General features: G+C 35.5%; 2 protein-coding genes and 4 non-coding genes across 6 annotated transcripts; 4 read left to right on the top strand and 2 right to left on the bottom strand.

The window, feature by feature from the left end:
- Positions 1-3,762: 3,762 nt before the first annotated feature.
- On the top strand, positions 3,763-4,340 carry LOC149957725 (uncharacterized). Its single transcript, XM_090167128.1, has 3 exons — positions 3,763-3,864; positions 3,922-4,054; positions 4,234-4,340. The coding sequence occupies exons 1-3, from the start codon at positions 3,778-3,780 to the stop codon at positions 4,338-4,340; spliced, it is 327 nt and encodes a 108-aa protein (XP_090023254.1). The 5' UTR covers positions 3,763-3,777.
- Positions 4,341-8,465: 4,125 nt separating this feature from the next.
- Positions 8,466-8,629, top strand: LOC149957726 (U1 spliceosomal RNA). The gene has a single exon (XR_016478905.1). It is a non-coding gene; the product is annotated as a U1 spliceosomal RNA (small nuclear RNA).
- A 304-nt stretch (positions 8,630-8,933) lies between these two features.
- On the top strand, positions 8,934-9,497 carry LOC149957727 (uncharacterized). The gene has a single exon (XM_090167129.1). The coding sequence runs from the start codon at positions 8,934-8,936 to the stop codon at positions 9,495-9,497; it is 564 nt and encodes a 187-aa protein (XP_090023255.1).
- A 2,934-nt stretch (positions 9,498-12,431) lies between these two features.
- On the bottom strand, positions 12,432-12,595 carry LOC149957728 (U1 spliceosomal RNA). The gene has a single exon (XR_016479016.1). It is a non-coding gene; the product is annotated as a U1 spliceosomal RNA (small nuclear RNA).
- A 2,581-nt stretch (positions 12,596-15,176) lies between these two features.
- TRNAL-AAG (transfer RNA leucine (anticodon AAG)) lies at positions 15,177-15,258 on the bottom strand. The gene has a single exon. It is a non-coding gene; the product is annotated as a tRNA-Leu (tRNA).
- Positions 15,259-17,314: 2,056 nt separating this feature from the next.
- Positions 17,315-17,478, top strand: LOC149957730 (U1 spliceosomal RNA). The gene has a single exon (XR_016479671.1). It is a non-coding gene; the product is annotated as a U1 spliceosomal RNA (small nuclear RNA).
- The last annotated feature ends 249 nt before the right edge of the window (positions 17,479-17,727 follow it).

The raw sequence follows: 17,727 nt of genomic DNA on the forward strand, positions 1-17,727 counted from the left end.
AATGAACTTCCTGTAGCGCATGCGCAGCCTTGCGCACCAATCAGAAACTTGAGATAAAATGAATGCCTCTAAACCGTAATTTCGTGGCTTCAAAAACTTATTTTTTCTCGGCGTTATTGATTATTGGGGACTATAATTAGCTAGGCTAATACCAAAGAACCATTAAAGGCCCAAGTCATAAAGCGACTGTTGATGCCTTTAAATGAGGTGGCCAGGTTGCAATGCGTAGGGGGGTGTTGGCGAACCCTTCTTGGCACCCGAGCCAACAGCTCTTTGCACTAATACCATGAAATTCTACAGTTGTTATACAAGGGGAAACCGAAGAACCCGGGGAAAACCATTTTGCCCAATGGGGAGAGAACCCGGAAGGAGTGGTTCCGACTTTTCAACCACTGCGAAATTTCTAAGGCAATTTGAGACTCAACGCTAGATCTCTACAGTTTCTCATTCTGTGCTCCTCGCTTGAATACTTCTGTATTATTATTTATTTATTATTTAATTAAATAATATTTAGTCTTATTCTAATAATCAATTAAGAAACTAGAGTTAGAGAATTGCTAATTGGAATGTTTTCTTACATTTTTGCTGTGTCTATTGCATCGAAATCAAAAGGAACAATTAAAATATAATCACAGCAGAGTTCCTCTTCAGAAAGTTTAAACTGATGTAAAATAACAGTCTTTCGAAATGTGATCTTACATTGGCTGTCGATTCTTAGAAAAATTCAAAGTGAGATACTCTTTCTTTATAATTTTCTTAATTGATCGTTTTAGAGGTCCTTCGGATTAAATCCAGCCCTAGAATGGGAAAGACCACCTTATAAACAAAGTTATATAATCAAAAACATACGGTACAAAATAAAAAAAGAGATATTCTCAATCATTTCCAAATAATAATTGCAAAAACACTTCTTTGAAATCACAATTTATTTATCATCAAAACAGATTTATTTTCCTTAGTCGGAAGCGTGTTTGGTGAGACGAACTTTCTGATATTTTATAAATTAACTCATCGGAACTCACATTAGAGTCTAGCTCAGTCCTCTTTTCGTAAATATAATGATCTTCTTATAATGTGTTTGGAGAAGTTGCAATATTTTGTAGAGTATGTTAGTTAGCCGCGGGGTTTACTGTAAAATAAATCTGTAGTTTCGAAGAAGCGACCAACTATACTAGATTACCAAGAACGTATATATGTACATGGAGGAACTATGTATAAGAACGTTGAACAAATGGCGTCGCTTGGGCCGTGATTTAATCTTGGAGGAATAAAACAAGTATACAGGAGTATACGCGCCAACTGCATACGGAATTTTGCAGCTATTTATAGCATTGTTTTCGCGTCGTCTGGTTTGTTTGGAAACATTTCTAAATTCTTCGCGCCTTTTAGCAAAATGACTCGTATTTGTTGCTATAACAAATGTCGTAGCGATACAAGAGCTCGGAGAAAACCACATATGACAAATGTTAAGTTCTATGCTTTACCAAAAAAAGGTAACAATCAATTTAAATTGCAAAGATGGATTCAATCTATTAATAGGGAAACAATAACTGAAAATACTGTCAAACGACACCATTATGTTTGTTCCCTACATTTTTAAATGGTAAAGGACCAAGTGATGAATGCCCAGATCCCATTCAAGATGTGAGTTTTTTAATTTAAAATAATCTATATGTATTTCTGATATCCACTGTTTTCTAGTATACTTACCATCCAGAATTGAATCCAGTTTCTCCAAAAGTATAACACATTAACAGGTCTCGAACTACTTACTCTAAAGAACAAAATGAAAATGAACAGTATGTCATCTCACTCAATCCCATTTGTCAACCACTTAATGACGAAACATTTAGCTCTGGAAATATTACACATATTATTCATGTAAATATACTTTTATATACTTTTTACAATATTATAATTATTAAACCCCTCATAAGAGAAACCTTTCTTGGTTGGTTTAATTGCAGGAGGAGAAATATAATAATGGTATTCAAGAAAATTTAATTCCCCTAGACCAAAATGAAACTCTGGAAATACCTTTTGAGAATATTCTCAATCATGCTTTGGATTATAATAAAAACTACACTGAAACTTTCCATTGGTCTATTTTGGTAGATGAAAATTTGACTTTCTTACAAAAAGAAAGTGAATTTGAGACAAAGCGAGTAGAAATTTTACAATCGAAAGCAGTGAAGTTTTTTGTCTTTAACTTTGAAGTTAATTTGAATTTAAGTTTCTCTCATGTAAAGAATTTCACTGATGTTCTTGAATGTTTGAGTCATTTTGAAAAGTTTAATGTTTGTTGGGGTGTTAAAGAAGAAAACATGAAGCATGTAAAGCATTCTGCAGCATTTTACTGCAGGAATTCCGACAGTCTTCGATCTAGAAAGTGCTCTAAAAAGAAGTGTAAATGCTGCTCTGCGTTCCATCAAACTCTTAAGAAAAAAATAAAGCGTAGGAAAAATGGTATTAACATTAATAAATCCAGGTTCAAGTATTTAAATGAAGATCAAACCAGACTGAAATTTGCAGCTCTCAAGAAAAAGAATTCTGCTCTGAAGAGAAAATCCATACAATTGCAAAGAAAAGTGCAGAAGTTTATTTTTAAAAATGCTATTAGTGTTGATTCTAGGCTTGGTGATGAGTTGAATGATAAAACAATTAACCCAGATTCTTTTCGAAAATTTATTCTCAATGAACAACTTCGACTAATTAAAAGTAATGGAAATCGTCCTCAAAAGTGGCATCCAGCCATTGTTAAATGGGCTCTTTACCTTAAGAGCAAATCCGCAAGCACGTATGAAAATTTACCATCACGGAGGACCTTATATGACTACTCCAAACATTTACGATCTGAAAGTGGATTTTCTGAGAAAACATTGATAGAGATGAGAAGGGAAGCAAATATTGATCAGGCGCAAGACCATGAAAAGTACATTTCGATCATTGTTGACGAAATAACTGTACAGCAGGATGTAGTATCAAACCCAAGTACCGGTGACATAGTAGGATTTGTTGAACTCAATCAAGCCAATAATGCTTTAAAAGATCTGGAAGGTTCTTTAAAAGGGGACAATATTGAAGACATGCCACTAGCTTCTCATATTTTACAGTTAATGGTAAGGGGGCTGACAACAAGCTTCAAATATCCCTATGCTTTCTTCCCTTGTCACAAAATGACTGCCGAAGAACTTGCAAGCATCATATTGGAAGCGATTGAAAATTTGCAAATGGCAGGCTTCAAAGTTTTAGTAATTGTGTGTGACAAGGCAGGGGTCAATCAGAAGCTAATGAAGATGTTTGCTGGTAGAGAGCCGGATAGTGTTGAAGCTGGGGTTCCATATAAGACCAAAAATATTTTTAGTAAAGGAGACCCCATCTATTTTATATCAGACCCTTCACATCTTATGAAAACTGGACGTAATAATGTTGAGAATAGTGGTAATGAGAAAAATACAAGACTCCTGATGAAAAATGGAAAGCATGGAATGGAATGGGATCACTTTCGGCTAACTTTTGAAAATAATTCGGAGTCTAACCTGAGGCTTGCGCATAAATTAAATTGGGACCACATACAATTAAATTCATTTTCTCGAATGAAAGTAAACTATGCAGTACAGGTATAAGTGAAGTTTGTGTAAACATATTTCGTTATTTTAAGATTTTGTAATGCAGGTGTTGAGTTCCAGCGTTGCAAATGCCATGAGCAGTTTACTAGGAGAGGCGGCATCCGAGACGGTCACATTCATTCGAATGTTTAATCGTTTCTTTGACCTAATGAATACAAGAAACTTGACAGAGGGGAAATATAAGCAAAACTGCGATTTGAATCCTTACCGAAATGTTGACGACTGGCGTTTAAAAGTAAAATTTTTAATTTTTTCTATTGTTAATCGTATTTATGTATTTTTATTTTGTTAGTGGCTTCGAGAAGAATTTCTGGGGTATCTTGAGGGATGGGAAAAAGAAGTTGAAGATATGGAAGTGGAAGAGGGGTTTGATAAAGGCAAAATGTTACTAAGCAAAGAAACCCGAGATGGTTTTAAAATAACCAGTAGGTGCTTGTATTAAAAATATATTACCATTTTGATGGCTTGGTTTAATAAAGTCGTAACTCTCATTATGATTACATTAGAGTTACTACTTTATTAAACCTTGGAGGGTTGTTGCTCCTAGATTAAACCAAGCCAACGATTTATTGAATACGATTAATTGTTTACTTTTCTCTTCTAGCTCTTTCTGTTATAGAAATTGTACCATTTCTTCTACAAAAGGGTGCCAATTTTGTTTTCACTGAAAGATTTTCTCAAGATCCAGCTGCTTCCTCTTTAAATCAATGACATCAAGCCATCAGCAAATGGTTTCTTTATGGTTTTTATTAAAACATTTCAGTTTTGATCTAGTGTCAATTTAAAATATCACAAGTTTTTTAGGATAATAGCAAATATCACACATAAGCCTTAAATTAAATTAAATATCACAGTTTCTTAAGAATTAAAAAAAAATATATACAGGTACACATGTTGTCACGTACTTCAATTTGAATAAATAAAACCTTTGTTAGTGATACGTTTCCTTTTTGATTTTGGTTCATCTTTCTTGCATTTTTTACACGCTTTTGTACTTTTAAGGCACTTTCGTAGACTAGTTGAAGATAATTGGGATTTTTTTGAAGTTTGATATTTTATTTTTAACCAGTTAACAAAACCAGCTGTTAAAACATGAGCAAAAATTGTGCATGCTACTATTAATACTTTCTCCCTGCTTTCTAAGTTGTCACCTCCCCAAGATTTCACCCACAAATCATTAACAGTTTTATTATTTTGTAGTGCATTGAGTACTTTCTGAACTCTTTCACGCTCAAACATCGAACATTCTCCATCATAATATTTTTTTGCAACATTGTTTATTTCCCAAAATAGAAAAAATCCTGGTTCACTTAAGAAAACTAGCCTTTTTCTGTTCTGCATGTTTGTCCAATTCTGATAGTTTTTAATTTCACCTAAACAGTCCTTTTTTATAACAAAGCTGCTTATTAGTCCATCACATATTTTCCCATAGCGCTTTGTTAATTGATGAATTATGTAACCACCAATATGGTGAACTTGTTTCTTTCTTTAGCAACTTCAGCTTCTTTTGTCATTAATTTGGGAGGTTTAGTAGTAGTGAGCGTAGATGTTTTGGGATTTTTGTTACATAAATCTGAAACCATTCTGATCAAACCTTCATCAAAAAAGCGCCTCAAAAAACACTGACATATTTGATATTTCTCTTTTTCATTTAATATTAAAAATTCCTAAATTAAACAATTTAAAAAATTAGTGGAAATATAACATTAGTGATGAAAATTTGTTCCTTTGTTTATACCTGAATGCTTAGGAAATAATCTGAAAGTGACTCCACAAAGTTGTGATTCAACATCAAATCTAATACACAAGTCATGTAACTTGTACAATCTTTAACATTCTTCTGATGAAACATCTTCAGATACTCCAAACATTTTGAACTGAATTGAATTTTTGTTTTGTCCTCCAATATTTTTCCTACACATTGCTAAAAAATACAATTATGACATTAAACAAAATAATTTAAAAAACCTAAAAAAACAGTACAACACTATACTTTAAATTGAGGACTTGACGCTAATAAAACAACTGAATTCATCTTTTTCTTTGCTTTTTCAAATAGCGTATCAAAGTTTTCAAGGAAGAAAGATTCTGGAACAACTTGGTCTGAGACTGATTTAGGTTGTTCATTTTTCTTGGGCTTTACAATCAATATTGTGGATTGAATACATCCTTTAAAAAACGAAATAAATAAATCTAAAGAATATGAATTTATAAAATGAATTAAATACTTACCTATTTTGGAAGAGTTATGCTCCTTTATAATTGAGTATTTCATTATTATCGAGACTTCCGTGCGAAACCAGACGACGCGAAAACAATGCTATAAATAGCTGCAAAATTCCGAATGCAGTTGGCGCTAGTCGCGTTTGAATCCCTCCGTCACGGTCACTGACGAAACTGATTTCGCAGCTCTCCGCAACTCCTGTATACTTGTTTTATTCGGTTTCAAAATAACTTGGCCCTAAAATCCGCGTGCAGCGCGCGCTTGAACAAAAACGGTTTTAACCTTTAGCACGCGCCGCATGCTGTTTTTTGGGCTGAGTTATTCTGTCACCGATTAAATCAAGGCACCAGGCGCCAATTTGATCTTTCAACGTTCTTGATATTACCATTTACCGAAATAGGTCATGTATAATATGCATTTTAAACGTTATCAAGGAATTCCGTAATTTTCACAGGACATTTGGAGACGAAACTTCTTCTAAAGATTTTATGAACTAACTCGTCGTATTTCATATTAGTTTCCACAATGAAGGAGCTCAACTCTAGTTTAGTCAATATTAGGCTCATTTTATATGCTTGGAAAATAAAAATATTTGTTCGAGAAGTTTAGAGAGGTCGGGCCCGACAAATTCCCGGGGCCCGGGCTCGCTCTCAGCTGCCCTAAGAGAGGTGCGCTGAAATGGTTCACTTTTATTTACCTCGTTATACGAGGGGTGTTACGTTTTAGTTCAAACTAGGATGATTCAAACGAGTGACGAGTAATAAGAGAGAGGGACCTCATTTAAAAAGATTTATTGTAAATAATAACAGCGAAGACTTTACTCATTGAGTAGCGTTAACAAAATCAAACTAAGGAGAAAAACTGAATTTTATACACTGCAGGAGCTGACTGATCTAACGCAATTGTTCAATCCGCTTATATACAAGTTGTAAATTAAACTAAAATACAAACTTCTTTTTATGATGCGCGACTGATACCAAATTCAAAAATTATTATTATTTTTCATCACTGACTCGGATATTAAAAGATTTTTTTCATTAAAATGCGAAGAAATGTTATTCGTTATTTCAGTCGGGCTGACAGTGCCACCTAGGAGCAACAAACACAACACTGCCCACACAAGGAGAACGCAACCCGTCAAAAGTCGTGGATTTTCTTGTGTACATTTTTCATTGGCTAGACGCTTTAGCGCCTGCTGCCGTCGGAAGGGGGAAATGCGGAAATTGTCTTCCCCCCGCCCGTAAAACGTTCAGCGTAAAGGCTCGTGACGCTCGTCCAATGAAATTCGTACGCAACCCTTCGTTAGCGTGTTTAAAGGTTAGCTGCGTTTTCCTTGGGTTTGTTGCTCCTAGGTGCCACGAACAGCTTGTTTTCAAAATGAGAGCGTGGAACTATTCCAAAATATTTTATTAAAATACCTTTTTGGTTTTTCCAGGAAGAAATTTTCAATCAGAGCAGCCTTTAAACAATTCATTGCGTTTTCAACTTCTAGTAATTGTCTTCCCTCAAAAAGAATTAATTTCTTCAAAGTTATTTTGGTCATCTGATAGCGAAAGGTTCCACAAAAGATGAATGAGTGCCGAACAAAAATATTTCTTATCTCCAAGGTAGTAAAAAAATAAGTTGGAACTACAATACTATAAATTTTACTTAAGTTATATTTATTTACTTATCAATTTTTAATTATACTAATTATATTAAAATCTTCAAACAACAGCGCAGAGCGAAATTAAACCCACAACTACAAATACAGCCCCATTTCTTAAATTATTACCGCATATTATATCTCAGTCTCAATTGTCTATTTTTAAACGTGTAACATACATAAAAAATAAGAATACTTCTATAAAAATTACGTAATATTATTATTACGACTATACTTTAATAAAAATTACATAAAATTATTATTACTGACTATACTTTAATAAAAATTACATAAAATTATTATTACTGACTATACTTTAATAAAAATTACATTATTATATAAAATTTTAATAATTTATTTCTAGACATCGGGGTCATAGTACTTTGACCCTCTCAGTTACAATGCGGCGGATTTAGTCTTTTAATTTATGTGTTTGCAAAACAACGCGAATAAGAATTTCCCCCATGTTAATTTTCCGTACATAAGCTGAAAGACATTTGAATTTTCCCCATAGCTTGATGAAGCCGTTATTGTGTTACAAAGTGGACTAGCTATACAGACCAGGGACGGTTGATTGCAATATTCGGATTTGATATTCTAATCAGTGCTATAAAGATTACGTCGCAAGGAAAAAAGAACGTCCGCGACAGGACTCGAACCTACTATCTTCTGATTCGAAGTCAGACGCCTTATCCATTTGGCTCTTTTCAAATCCTTTGAGACGGATTATTCGCACGTTAAATAGCTTAAATGGAAACACAAATTCCATCTGAGCCAACGCGGAGTAACAACGTTTTTGTATATTTTATCAACGGGTCCTTTATTATGTACTACGCTATACGGTAAAGGCTTCGGATATTTCGAAATAAGGCTTAAACATATAAAATATCGCGAAACAGAAAGGTTGCGTAGGGCAGCCGAGTTTACTTTTCTCCATTACAAATGTCTCAATTAAACAACTATAGCCATACTTACCTGGCGTCGCTGCAGCCTTGATCAATGAGGAGGCGGGCTTGGACGAGAATCCATCATTGCACCGCGATGGATTTGACTCCAACTTTCTTTTGCAAATTGCATTGGATGGGGCGTGTAATTTCTGGCAGTGGGGTCCTGCGTACGCGCTCGACCCCGACTATCTCAATACAAAATGAAACTGATTAGGGAATAACTAGGAAAATCTATGTGGACATAGAAACTACCACATTAATAGAAGGCCCTGCCTTTGTACGTGCTTTGTTAAGATGGCACGGGCAAAAGGTTCTCCCTTCATATCCGGTTATCTCTGAACTTTTATACTGGCTGCAAAAACCTTGATTGTTTTAATGATCTATTTGAATATATTGAACCGGACCTAAACAATTTGAATTTATATAATGGCTCTCGGGGATATAAGCGCAAGCACGACATAATTTTTTTTAATGATTCTGGGCGCCCAATGCGTTTATCTTTTAAAGATAAACTTTTTATGGTTTTATGTCGGCTGAAAGTAGGACTATTGGAAGAGGATCTGGCGTACAGATTTCACGTATCTGTTACCACTATTTCTAATCTATGCGTTACGTGGTTTGACTTGCTGGAAAAGAGACTGACAAATTTAAGGATTTGGCCTTCCCGTACAGTTGTAGATAAATATATGCCTGAAGAATTTAGGGTTAAATTTCCCAATACAAGAGTAATTATTGATGCGTCTGAATTTTTTATTCAAAAGCCAAATGATTTTAAGACTCAAAGCGACACATGGTCTTCCTACAAAACTCACAATACCGCTAAAGGGCTTATTGGTATAACTCCCAACGGATTTATCAGTTTTGTTTCGGATCTAGTTCCCGGACGAATGTCAGACAAAGATTTAACAGAAGAATGTGGCTTAATCGAGTTGTTAGAAACTGGCGATCCTGTAATGGCAGATAGAGGATTTCTAATAGAAGAACTACTGCGAGAAAAAGGAGTCTCACTTAACATGCCCCCTTTTTGGGAAATAAAGCCCAGCTATCAGTAGAAAAGGAAAAAGCCACAAGAGAAATTGCCTGTTTACGAATCCATGTAGAGAGAGTTAGAAGAAGTTTGAACATTCTATTTTTCCAAATAGCATGCATAACCAACTAAATAAAATCTGGAAGATATGCGCTTATTTGGTAATTTTTTTTGTAATGAACCACTTCTGGATGTGAACGCGCAAAATTAAATATCTTTTAAAGAAACATTTCATGTCTGATTAAAGGGCAACAAAATTGGCGTGTGGGGAAAAAATACTGTGTGGCATGATTTAGTTCAAACAGAGCCCACCTGTGGTGAAGTAGGTCATGGTATAAGTACGACCTACAGCAGCACGAGGGGACTCCCTTTGAACTAAATCGTGCCACAGTATCCCTCTTTCCCAATACCCCACTTTTGATGAACTTTAATGATCAGTTATCAGGAATATCTTATTTATAATTAATCTATGGTATATGATAACAATAGTAACAGTGTAATCATATTTCATAATATTATAAGATATTTTTATGAAACTGAATGAGTATTTTTACATTAAAATGTTAAAAACCAAACTAAGAAATTTTAAAATCATTATTAAAATGTAAACAATCATTGTTATATCACAGTGTTTATTTTTGTTTGTAAATATGGAAGTCCACTTGGGAACACTGTTAGAGTTGAAAAATAACTCATTGAAATTGATTCTTTGGCAGAAAGGATTGTTATCTCCACAATCGACTAGAAGGTCGCACCAGTTATTCCCAGCTGACCTTGAATTTGATAATAGAAAGAGTGATTTACATCCAATGTTGGTTTTCCATTTTCATCATTTTAAGAAAAATTACAGTAGGTTCTTTAGTTCTAAAGGCGTCCTCAATGCTGATGCCCTTAAATTTACATTTAGAAAGTGTCTTCAGCTCCAAAAGACCATAACCTACATTGTCTTGGTAGACCAAGCGGTCAGGGGAGGTACCGAACATTGGAATAGTAGGATTCACACAAAGGCCAACTGAAAAGGTAGTAACAGTGCCTTTGTGGTAATCTTTGTACTTGCTTGTTGCCAGGATTTCGTTTTCCAAACCTTCTTGCACATATTTATGGCGAGAGAGATCCGCTCCATTAATTATAGTTTTTAGGAATACTTCATTTACTTCTTTTCTGCGTTTGCAAATAAGACCGAACTTTGAAGCGGTCACCCTTGTCTTTCTCTCAGATTTCCAGAGTAAACAATTAGATTGTTCACGCGTATCCACTTCTAATGTTAATGCCGTACATAAAGTTAGTTTAATTGTATCAGGTATTGCATCCATTGTCGCAGTCAAAAGTGGTTTAATACTGTCTTCAAGATTCAAAGCGGATATTGGGAGTGAGATTCGAGATACTATATTTTCATCTGCAACTCCACTAGGAAATTTTATATTTTTTGTATTCGAAGGAACTGATCTACTGTTAGGCTGATAATTGTTCTCTTCTTGAATTGCACATAACATAGCTCTCCGTTTTCCAAACTGAAATTTATTAATAGCTATTTTATTCGCCCTTCCATTTGTTTATCATCCTCAGCAGTCCCATAGTTTGTTAGCGAGTTATACGATTGCTGTTTTTTAAGTTTGTCCCACAAAACATCACTATTTTTCCCCGGTGTATGTTTTATAAAATCCAATTCGGTAAAACTTCGTTTGGATAAAGATATTTTATCACTCGGAGCACTCCAAGTACGAGCTTTTTGGGTACATGCTTGGTCATCTGGAATAAAGGTCTTGGCCTCCCTCTTACAGTCCAATAAATACCAGAGAGCAGCTCCGACATGCTTGCATGCCCCCCAGCCCCCCCCCTCTGGCTTTGCAACTACACCACGCGGAGTGAACAGTTCCATTTTGTGAGTTCAATTTGATAGCCACATTGTATTTGGTGTGTAAAGAAAAGGATCCCTCAACCTTACTTTTAACATAAATTATTTGACTTGCAGTAGAATCAGTTATGGGACCAGGACTCAAAAAAACATCAGTGACTTTGCTGGCTTTGAACATTTTATAGCCCAGAGACAAATGTTTTTTAGCTTTAAAATTATGATGATGTTTTGTAATTGCACTTTCCTTAAACATAATCGGCACAATACGCATTTGTTTCGTCCAATTTCCTTTTGGAAGTTCTATTTTGTTATTTACAGCAGGTTTTTTCTTCGGACCCATGCTGGTCAGTTTGTTAGTCTGTTATTTTGATTAAGAACTAAGCCCAACTGTGTACATGTAAAAGTCTAGAAAACCAATTAAAAAGTCGTGATATATCAAACAGTGAAACTAAATAAAAAACCAGGAATGCAACACTTAATTTCAATTTGAAAACTAGCGTTTAAAACCAAGCCTAGGCTTAAAAAAAAAGCCAGAAAAGTTCGGCTGAATAGCTCTAAGAAAGAACCGTAGGATGTCACTTGCATCGGTATTACGTTTTTGTGACGTAGGAGCCTCATAGAAAACAAGTTGCTTAAGACCACTTTTTTTTATAAAATCGCCTATTGGAATTGAGTTCAGAGAAATGGTTAGAAAATGTAGCGTCATGTTTCAAGAATGATTACGCAATAAACAGATTGACTAATAATTTGAAAACACCTCAAATGAGATGTACCACTTCTTAAAAATGTGGGATTTAGAGAAGAATCGTCATATTCTTCTAAATCCACATCATAGAAACTACAAGAGGAATAGAAAGAGTCGATGAAAAGTGTTACGTGCAAAAGGTTCTCCGTTCATTTCCGCTTGAATCTAATTGGCCGTCATTTCCAAAGCATTTTTTTGATTGGACCAGAGATAACCGGAAATGAAGGAGTAACCTTTTGCCCGTGACATCTTAACAAAGCACGTACAAAGGCAGGGCCTTCTATTCCTGTGGTAGTTTCTATGTCCATATAGATTTTCCTAGTTATTCCCTAATCAGTTTCATTTTGTATTGAGATAGTCGGGGTCGAGCGCGTACGCAGGACCCCACTGCCAGAAATTACACGCCCCATCCAATGCAATTTGCAAAAGAAAGTTGGAGTCAAATCCATCGCGGTGCAATGATGGATTCTCGTCCAAGCCCGCCTCCTCATTGATCAAGGCTGCAGCGACGCCAGGTAAGTATGGCTATAGTTGTTTAATTGAGACATTTGTAATGGAGAAAAGTAAACTCGGCTGCCCTACGCAACCTTTCTGTTTCGCGATATTTTATATGTTTAAGCCTTATTTCGAAATATCCGAAGCCTTTACCGTATAGCGTAGTACATAATAAAGGACCCGTTGATAAAATATACAAAAACGTTGTTACTCCGCGTTGGCTCAGATGGAATTTGTGTTTCCATTTAAGCTATTTAACGTGCGAATAATCCGTCTCAAAGGATTTGAAAAGAGCCAATTGGATAAGGCGTCTGACTTCGAATCAGAAGATAGTAGGTTCGAGTCCTGTCGCGGACGTTCTTTTTTCCTTGCGACGTAATCTTTATAGCACTGATTAGAATATCAAATCCGAATATTGCAATCAACCGTCCCTGGTCTGTATAGCTAGTCCACTTTGTAACACAATAACGGCTTCATCAAGCTATGGAGAAAATTCAAATGTCTTTCAGCTTATGTACGGAAAATTAACATGGGGGAAATTCTTAATCGCGTTGTTTTGCAAACACATAAATTAAACGACTAAATCCGCCGCATTGTAACTGAGAGGGTCAAAGTACTATGACCCCGATGTCTAGAAATAAATTATTAAAATTTTATATAATAATGTAAGTTTTATTAAAGTATAGTCAGTAATAATAATTTTATGTTATTTTTATTAAAGTATAGTCAGTAATAATAATTTTATGTAATTTTTATTAAAGTATAGTCGTAATAATAATATTACGTAATTTTTATAGAAGTATTGTTATTTTTTATGTATGTTACACGTTTAAAAATAGACAATTGAGACTGAGATATAATATGCGGTAATAATTTAAGAAATGGGTCTGTATTTGTAGTTGTGGGTTTAATTTCGCTCTGCGCTGTTGTTTGAAGATTTTAATATAATTAATATAATTAAAAATTGGTACGTAAATAAATATGTCTTATGTAAAATTTATAGTATTGTAGTTCCAGCTTATTTTTTTATTTTATATGATTTTTGTAGTAAATCAACGGGTTTAAAATGAAACTTAGATCATGAAAATATTCTTAACCTCAAACATACTTCAACACCAGTCCTAGGGTCCCTCCTACAACTTCTAAAAGGTACGTCTCTAAAATATTCATATAAAGACAGGACATAATCCGAATTCTCTTAAACTAAAGAATAACAAGAGTTGTTAGTCCTGCTGAACTAGCTCTATAGTCTGTATGAAAAGTTTGGCCGGTTTTAGGCTGATTTTATAGAACACTCTATTACTAGAAGTTGGAAACGCAATGAATTGTTTAAAGGCTGCTCAGATTGAAAATTTGTTCCTGGGTACGGAGAAACAAGAAACGTATTTTAATAAAATATTTGGGAATAGTTCTACGCTCTCATTTTGAAAGAGCTGTTCGTGGCACCTAGGAGCAACAGACACAAGGAGAACGCCGCTAGCCTTAAACACGCTAACGAAGGGTTGTGTACGAATTTTATTGGACGAGCGTCACGAGCCTTTACGCTGAACGTTTTACGGGCGGGGGAAGACAATTTCCGAATTTTCCCCTTCCGACGGCAGCAGGCGCTAAAGCGTCTAGCCAATGAAAAACGTACGCAAGAAAATCCACGACTTATGACGGGTTGCGTTCTCCTTGTGTGGGGTGTTGTGTTTGTTGCTCCTAGCTGGCACTGTCAGCCCGACTGAAATAACGAATAACATTTCTTCGCATTTTAATGAAAAAATCATTTAATATTCGCTTTTATTATTCACAATAAATCTTTTTAAATGAGGTCCCTCTCTCTTATTACTCGTCACTCGTTTGAATCATCCTAGTTTGAACTAAAACGTAACACCCCTCGTATAACGAGGTAAATAAAAGTGAACCATTTCAGCGCACCTCTCTTAGGGCAGCTGAGAGCGAGCCCGGGCCCCGGGAATTTGTCGGGCCCGACCTCTCTAATCTTCTCGAACAAATATTATTATTTTCCAAGCATATAAAATGAGCCTAATATTTACCCGTCTTTTTACGATTTATAACTTAATCAATAACGCCGATAAAATATAAGTTTTGGAAGCTACGAAATAACGGTTTAGAGGCATTCATTTTATCTCAAGTTTCTGATTGTAGAAAACAGATCGTGGAAGGGATAACGAAAGGTTTTAAACTGATCTTGAAGATTCGCTCTAAAATATGTGGCAAACGCATTTAATCAGCCTTTTTCAACGCAAATCTTTAAGATTCCTACACTTAACAACTTTAACTCTATCGATACAAAACAACCTAAAAGTCATGCTTTGATAAGACATAGTTTTAATTAGTTTTTCTACATACAGTATATCGATGTATATGCCGTTGACACCTGGTGGTGTATGTTCCAAACTAAAGAGCAATAAAAAATAAATAGCAATAGATGGCAGCTTGAAGTTTTTAATATGTTAGGAGGATTTTTAGTTCACACAGTGAATGGTACTATGGAAGAAGCTTAACCCATCGCCGGGGAAGAGGTGTCGGAGATAAGAAAACGGAGGATGGTCCGTGGGGGGTGCTATCCTACGTAAATTGTTTAAAACAACAAAATAATTAATTGGCAGCGGTGGGATTCGAACCCACGCCTCCGCAGAGACTGGTGCCTTAAACCAGCGCCTTAGACCGCTCGGCCACGCTACCACAACATTGCCCCACAAAATCTCCATATATATTTTGCTATCAACTAAATGTTATTCATTATGATTAAAAACCAATAATTTTTATTATCAACTGCTCATTTCGTTATCAATGTGATTTGTAACATTGTCAATTTATAATAATTATTAGTTCTTTTTAAAAATGTCATTTGAAGTTTGTCACAATAATTTACCGGGTCCTTTGACGATTCTTCACCCCAGTGCCATTATGCGTTTACGAAATATTGGACTTCCTCAAGACCATTATGCAATCTCGTACAAGCAGCTTCGCCTAATTAGATAGTGTTACGATGGTTATTCATATTAATACTTGGTTTTTAGGCTTATTTATATGGGTTAAGCACGTAGGCAGGATCCCACTAATGTTATTTCCAGCTTATTATATTATATAATGTAATATAATATAATGCGATGTGATGTAAAAAACATATAAATATCAAATTATATAACTAACTACAGAATCTTCCTGTAAAATATCTTTCCCGATATTGTTTACCCCCATGTTAATTTTCCATACATCAGCTGAAAGTCTTTGTAATTTTCCCCATTGCTTGGCGAAGCCGATCTTGTGTTACAAACTGGACGGTTGAAACTTGATTGTAATCTTCGGATTCGAAGTCAGACGCCTTATCCATAAGGTCACGTGGGTGATAAGAAATTTTCTCCTTCATTACACACAATCCTAAGGATTTGTGTAGCCGTTGCCGCCGATGGCGCCGTGTCGCGCATATCCCTTCAACGTTTAGGGCTAGAAGAGTCAATGATATCTCGTTCGAATGTACATACATTACCATTGATAGCCTTTCATAAAGTTTTCAAATCGGAGCCCAAGAAGTTGGGCATTTGCACAATTTACTATTTTTGGTGTTTTCGCTTTATGTGGTAGATATTTTCTTTAAAATTAAGTTCGATAACGTTAAAAAAATATTATTGGATAGGTTAGGATGCAGTTGAACTACAACTTCGGTTATATGAGTAAATATTAAATTAAAGTATAGTTTTCGGGGTTATTTACCGGACACCAATGGTCGTGGTTTTATATTTCCGCCTGAAAGTCGACATAACGTTCCTTAATTTAAGTTCGATTTTCATGAAAGTTATATTTTTGAATAGCTGTGGTTTACATATAGCCTAGAAATGCAATTTCGTTGCTTAATTTTAATTCTTAGTAAGGTTTTTTGAACGGCGTATAAGTACCCCCATCAACTCCAACATTGGAAATACGCGTGGTTACAGAGAATTTACGCGAATTTCTCTCTGGAATTTTCCAAGGCCGTTCTAATATGACCCAAAGTAACAAATAAGTGTGACACTTATCGGAGTAATACGCGATGCTTACAAAGTTGACCTGAAGTAACTAATAAGTGTGACACTTATCGGAGGCCGTTCTAATATGACCAAAAGTAACAAATTAGTGTGACACTTATCGGAGTATTATGCTTACAACGTATGACCCGAAATAACAAATAATTGTGACGCTTATCGGAGGCCGTTCTAATATGACCAAAAGAAACAAATAAGTGTGACACTTATCGGAGTAATACGCGATGCTTACAACGTATGACCTGAAGTAACAAATAAGTGTGATCCGAAGTAAAAGAAATCTTCGATGCTTTCAAATTATGAATAGAAGTAACAAATAAGTAAATAGGTGTTAATACAATTATGTGTGGCCGTGGATATATATTGGTTATATCACCGGCGTTGTAGGTTGCTGTGAATAACTCAAACAAACTTAACACATTAGAAGGATTGTGTGTATTCTGACCGTCGTACGTCTTGTTTAAACTTGGCTCTTGCCAAATCCTGTGGGGCCGATTATTCCCACATTAAAAAGCTTAAGCGGAAACGCAAATTCCGTCTAAGCCAAAGTATATTTTATCAAGGGGTCCTTTATTAGGTTTACGCTATAATGTAAGGGCATCTGATATTTTGAAATAAGGCTTAAACATATGAAATATCGCGAAACAGAAAGGTCGCGTAGGGCATCCGAGTTTACTTTTCTCCATTACAAATGTCTCAATTAAACTATGATAATCTTACTTACCTGGCGTCGCTGCAGCCTCGATCTATAAGGAGGCGGGCTTGAACGAAAATCCGTCATTGCACCGCGATGGGTTTGACTCCAACTTTCTTTAGCTAATTGCATTGGATGGGGCGTGCTATTTTGGGCAGCGGGGTCCTGCGTACGCGCTCGACCCCAGTTATCTAAATACCAAATTAAACTGATTGGGGCATTAAAATGATAAGTTAGGTAGGAAAATCCATGTGGGCATAGAAACTACCACAGGAATAGATTAAATAGAAGGCCCTTACTAAGATGACACTGGCAAAAGGTTCCCCCTTCGTTTCCGGTTATCTCTGGCCCAATCAAAAAAAGCTTTGGAAATGACGGCCAATTAGATTCAGGCGGAAATGAACAGAGAACCTTTGGCCCGTAACACTTTTCATC

The sequence above is a fragment of the Leiobunum rupestre genome, chromosome 2 (genome assembly GCF_980474605.1).
Source record: "Leiobunum rupestre chromosome 2, qqLeiRupe1.1.hap1, whole genome shotgun sequence".
Lineage (NCBI taxonomy): Eukaryota > Metazoa > Arthropoda > Arachnida > Opiliones > Sclerosomatidae > Leiobunum > Leiobunum rupestre.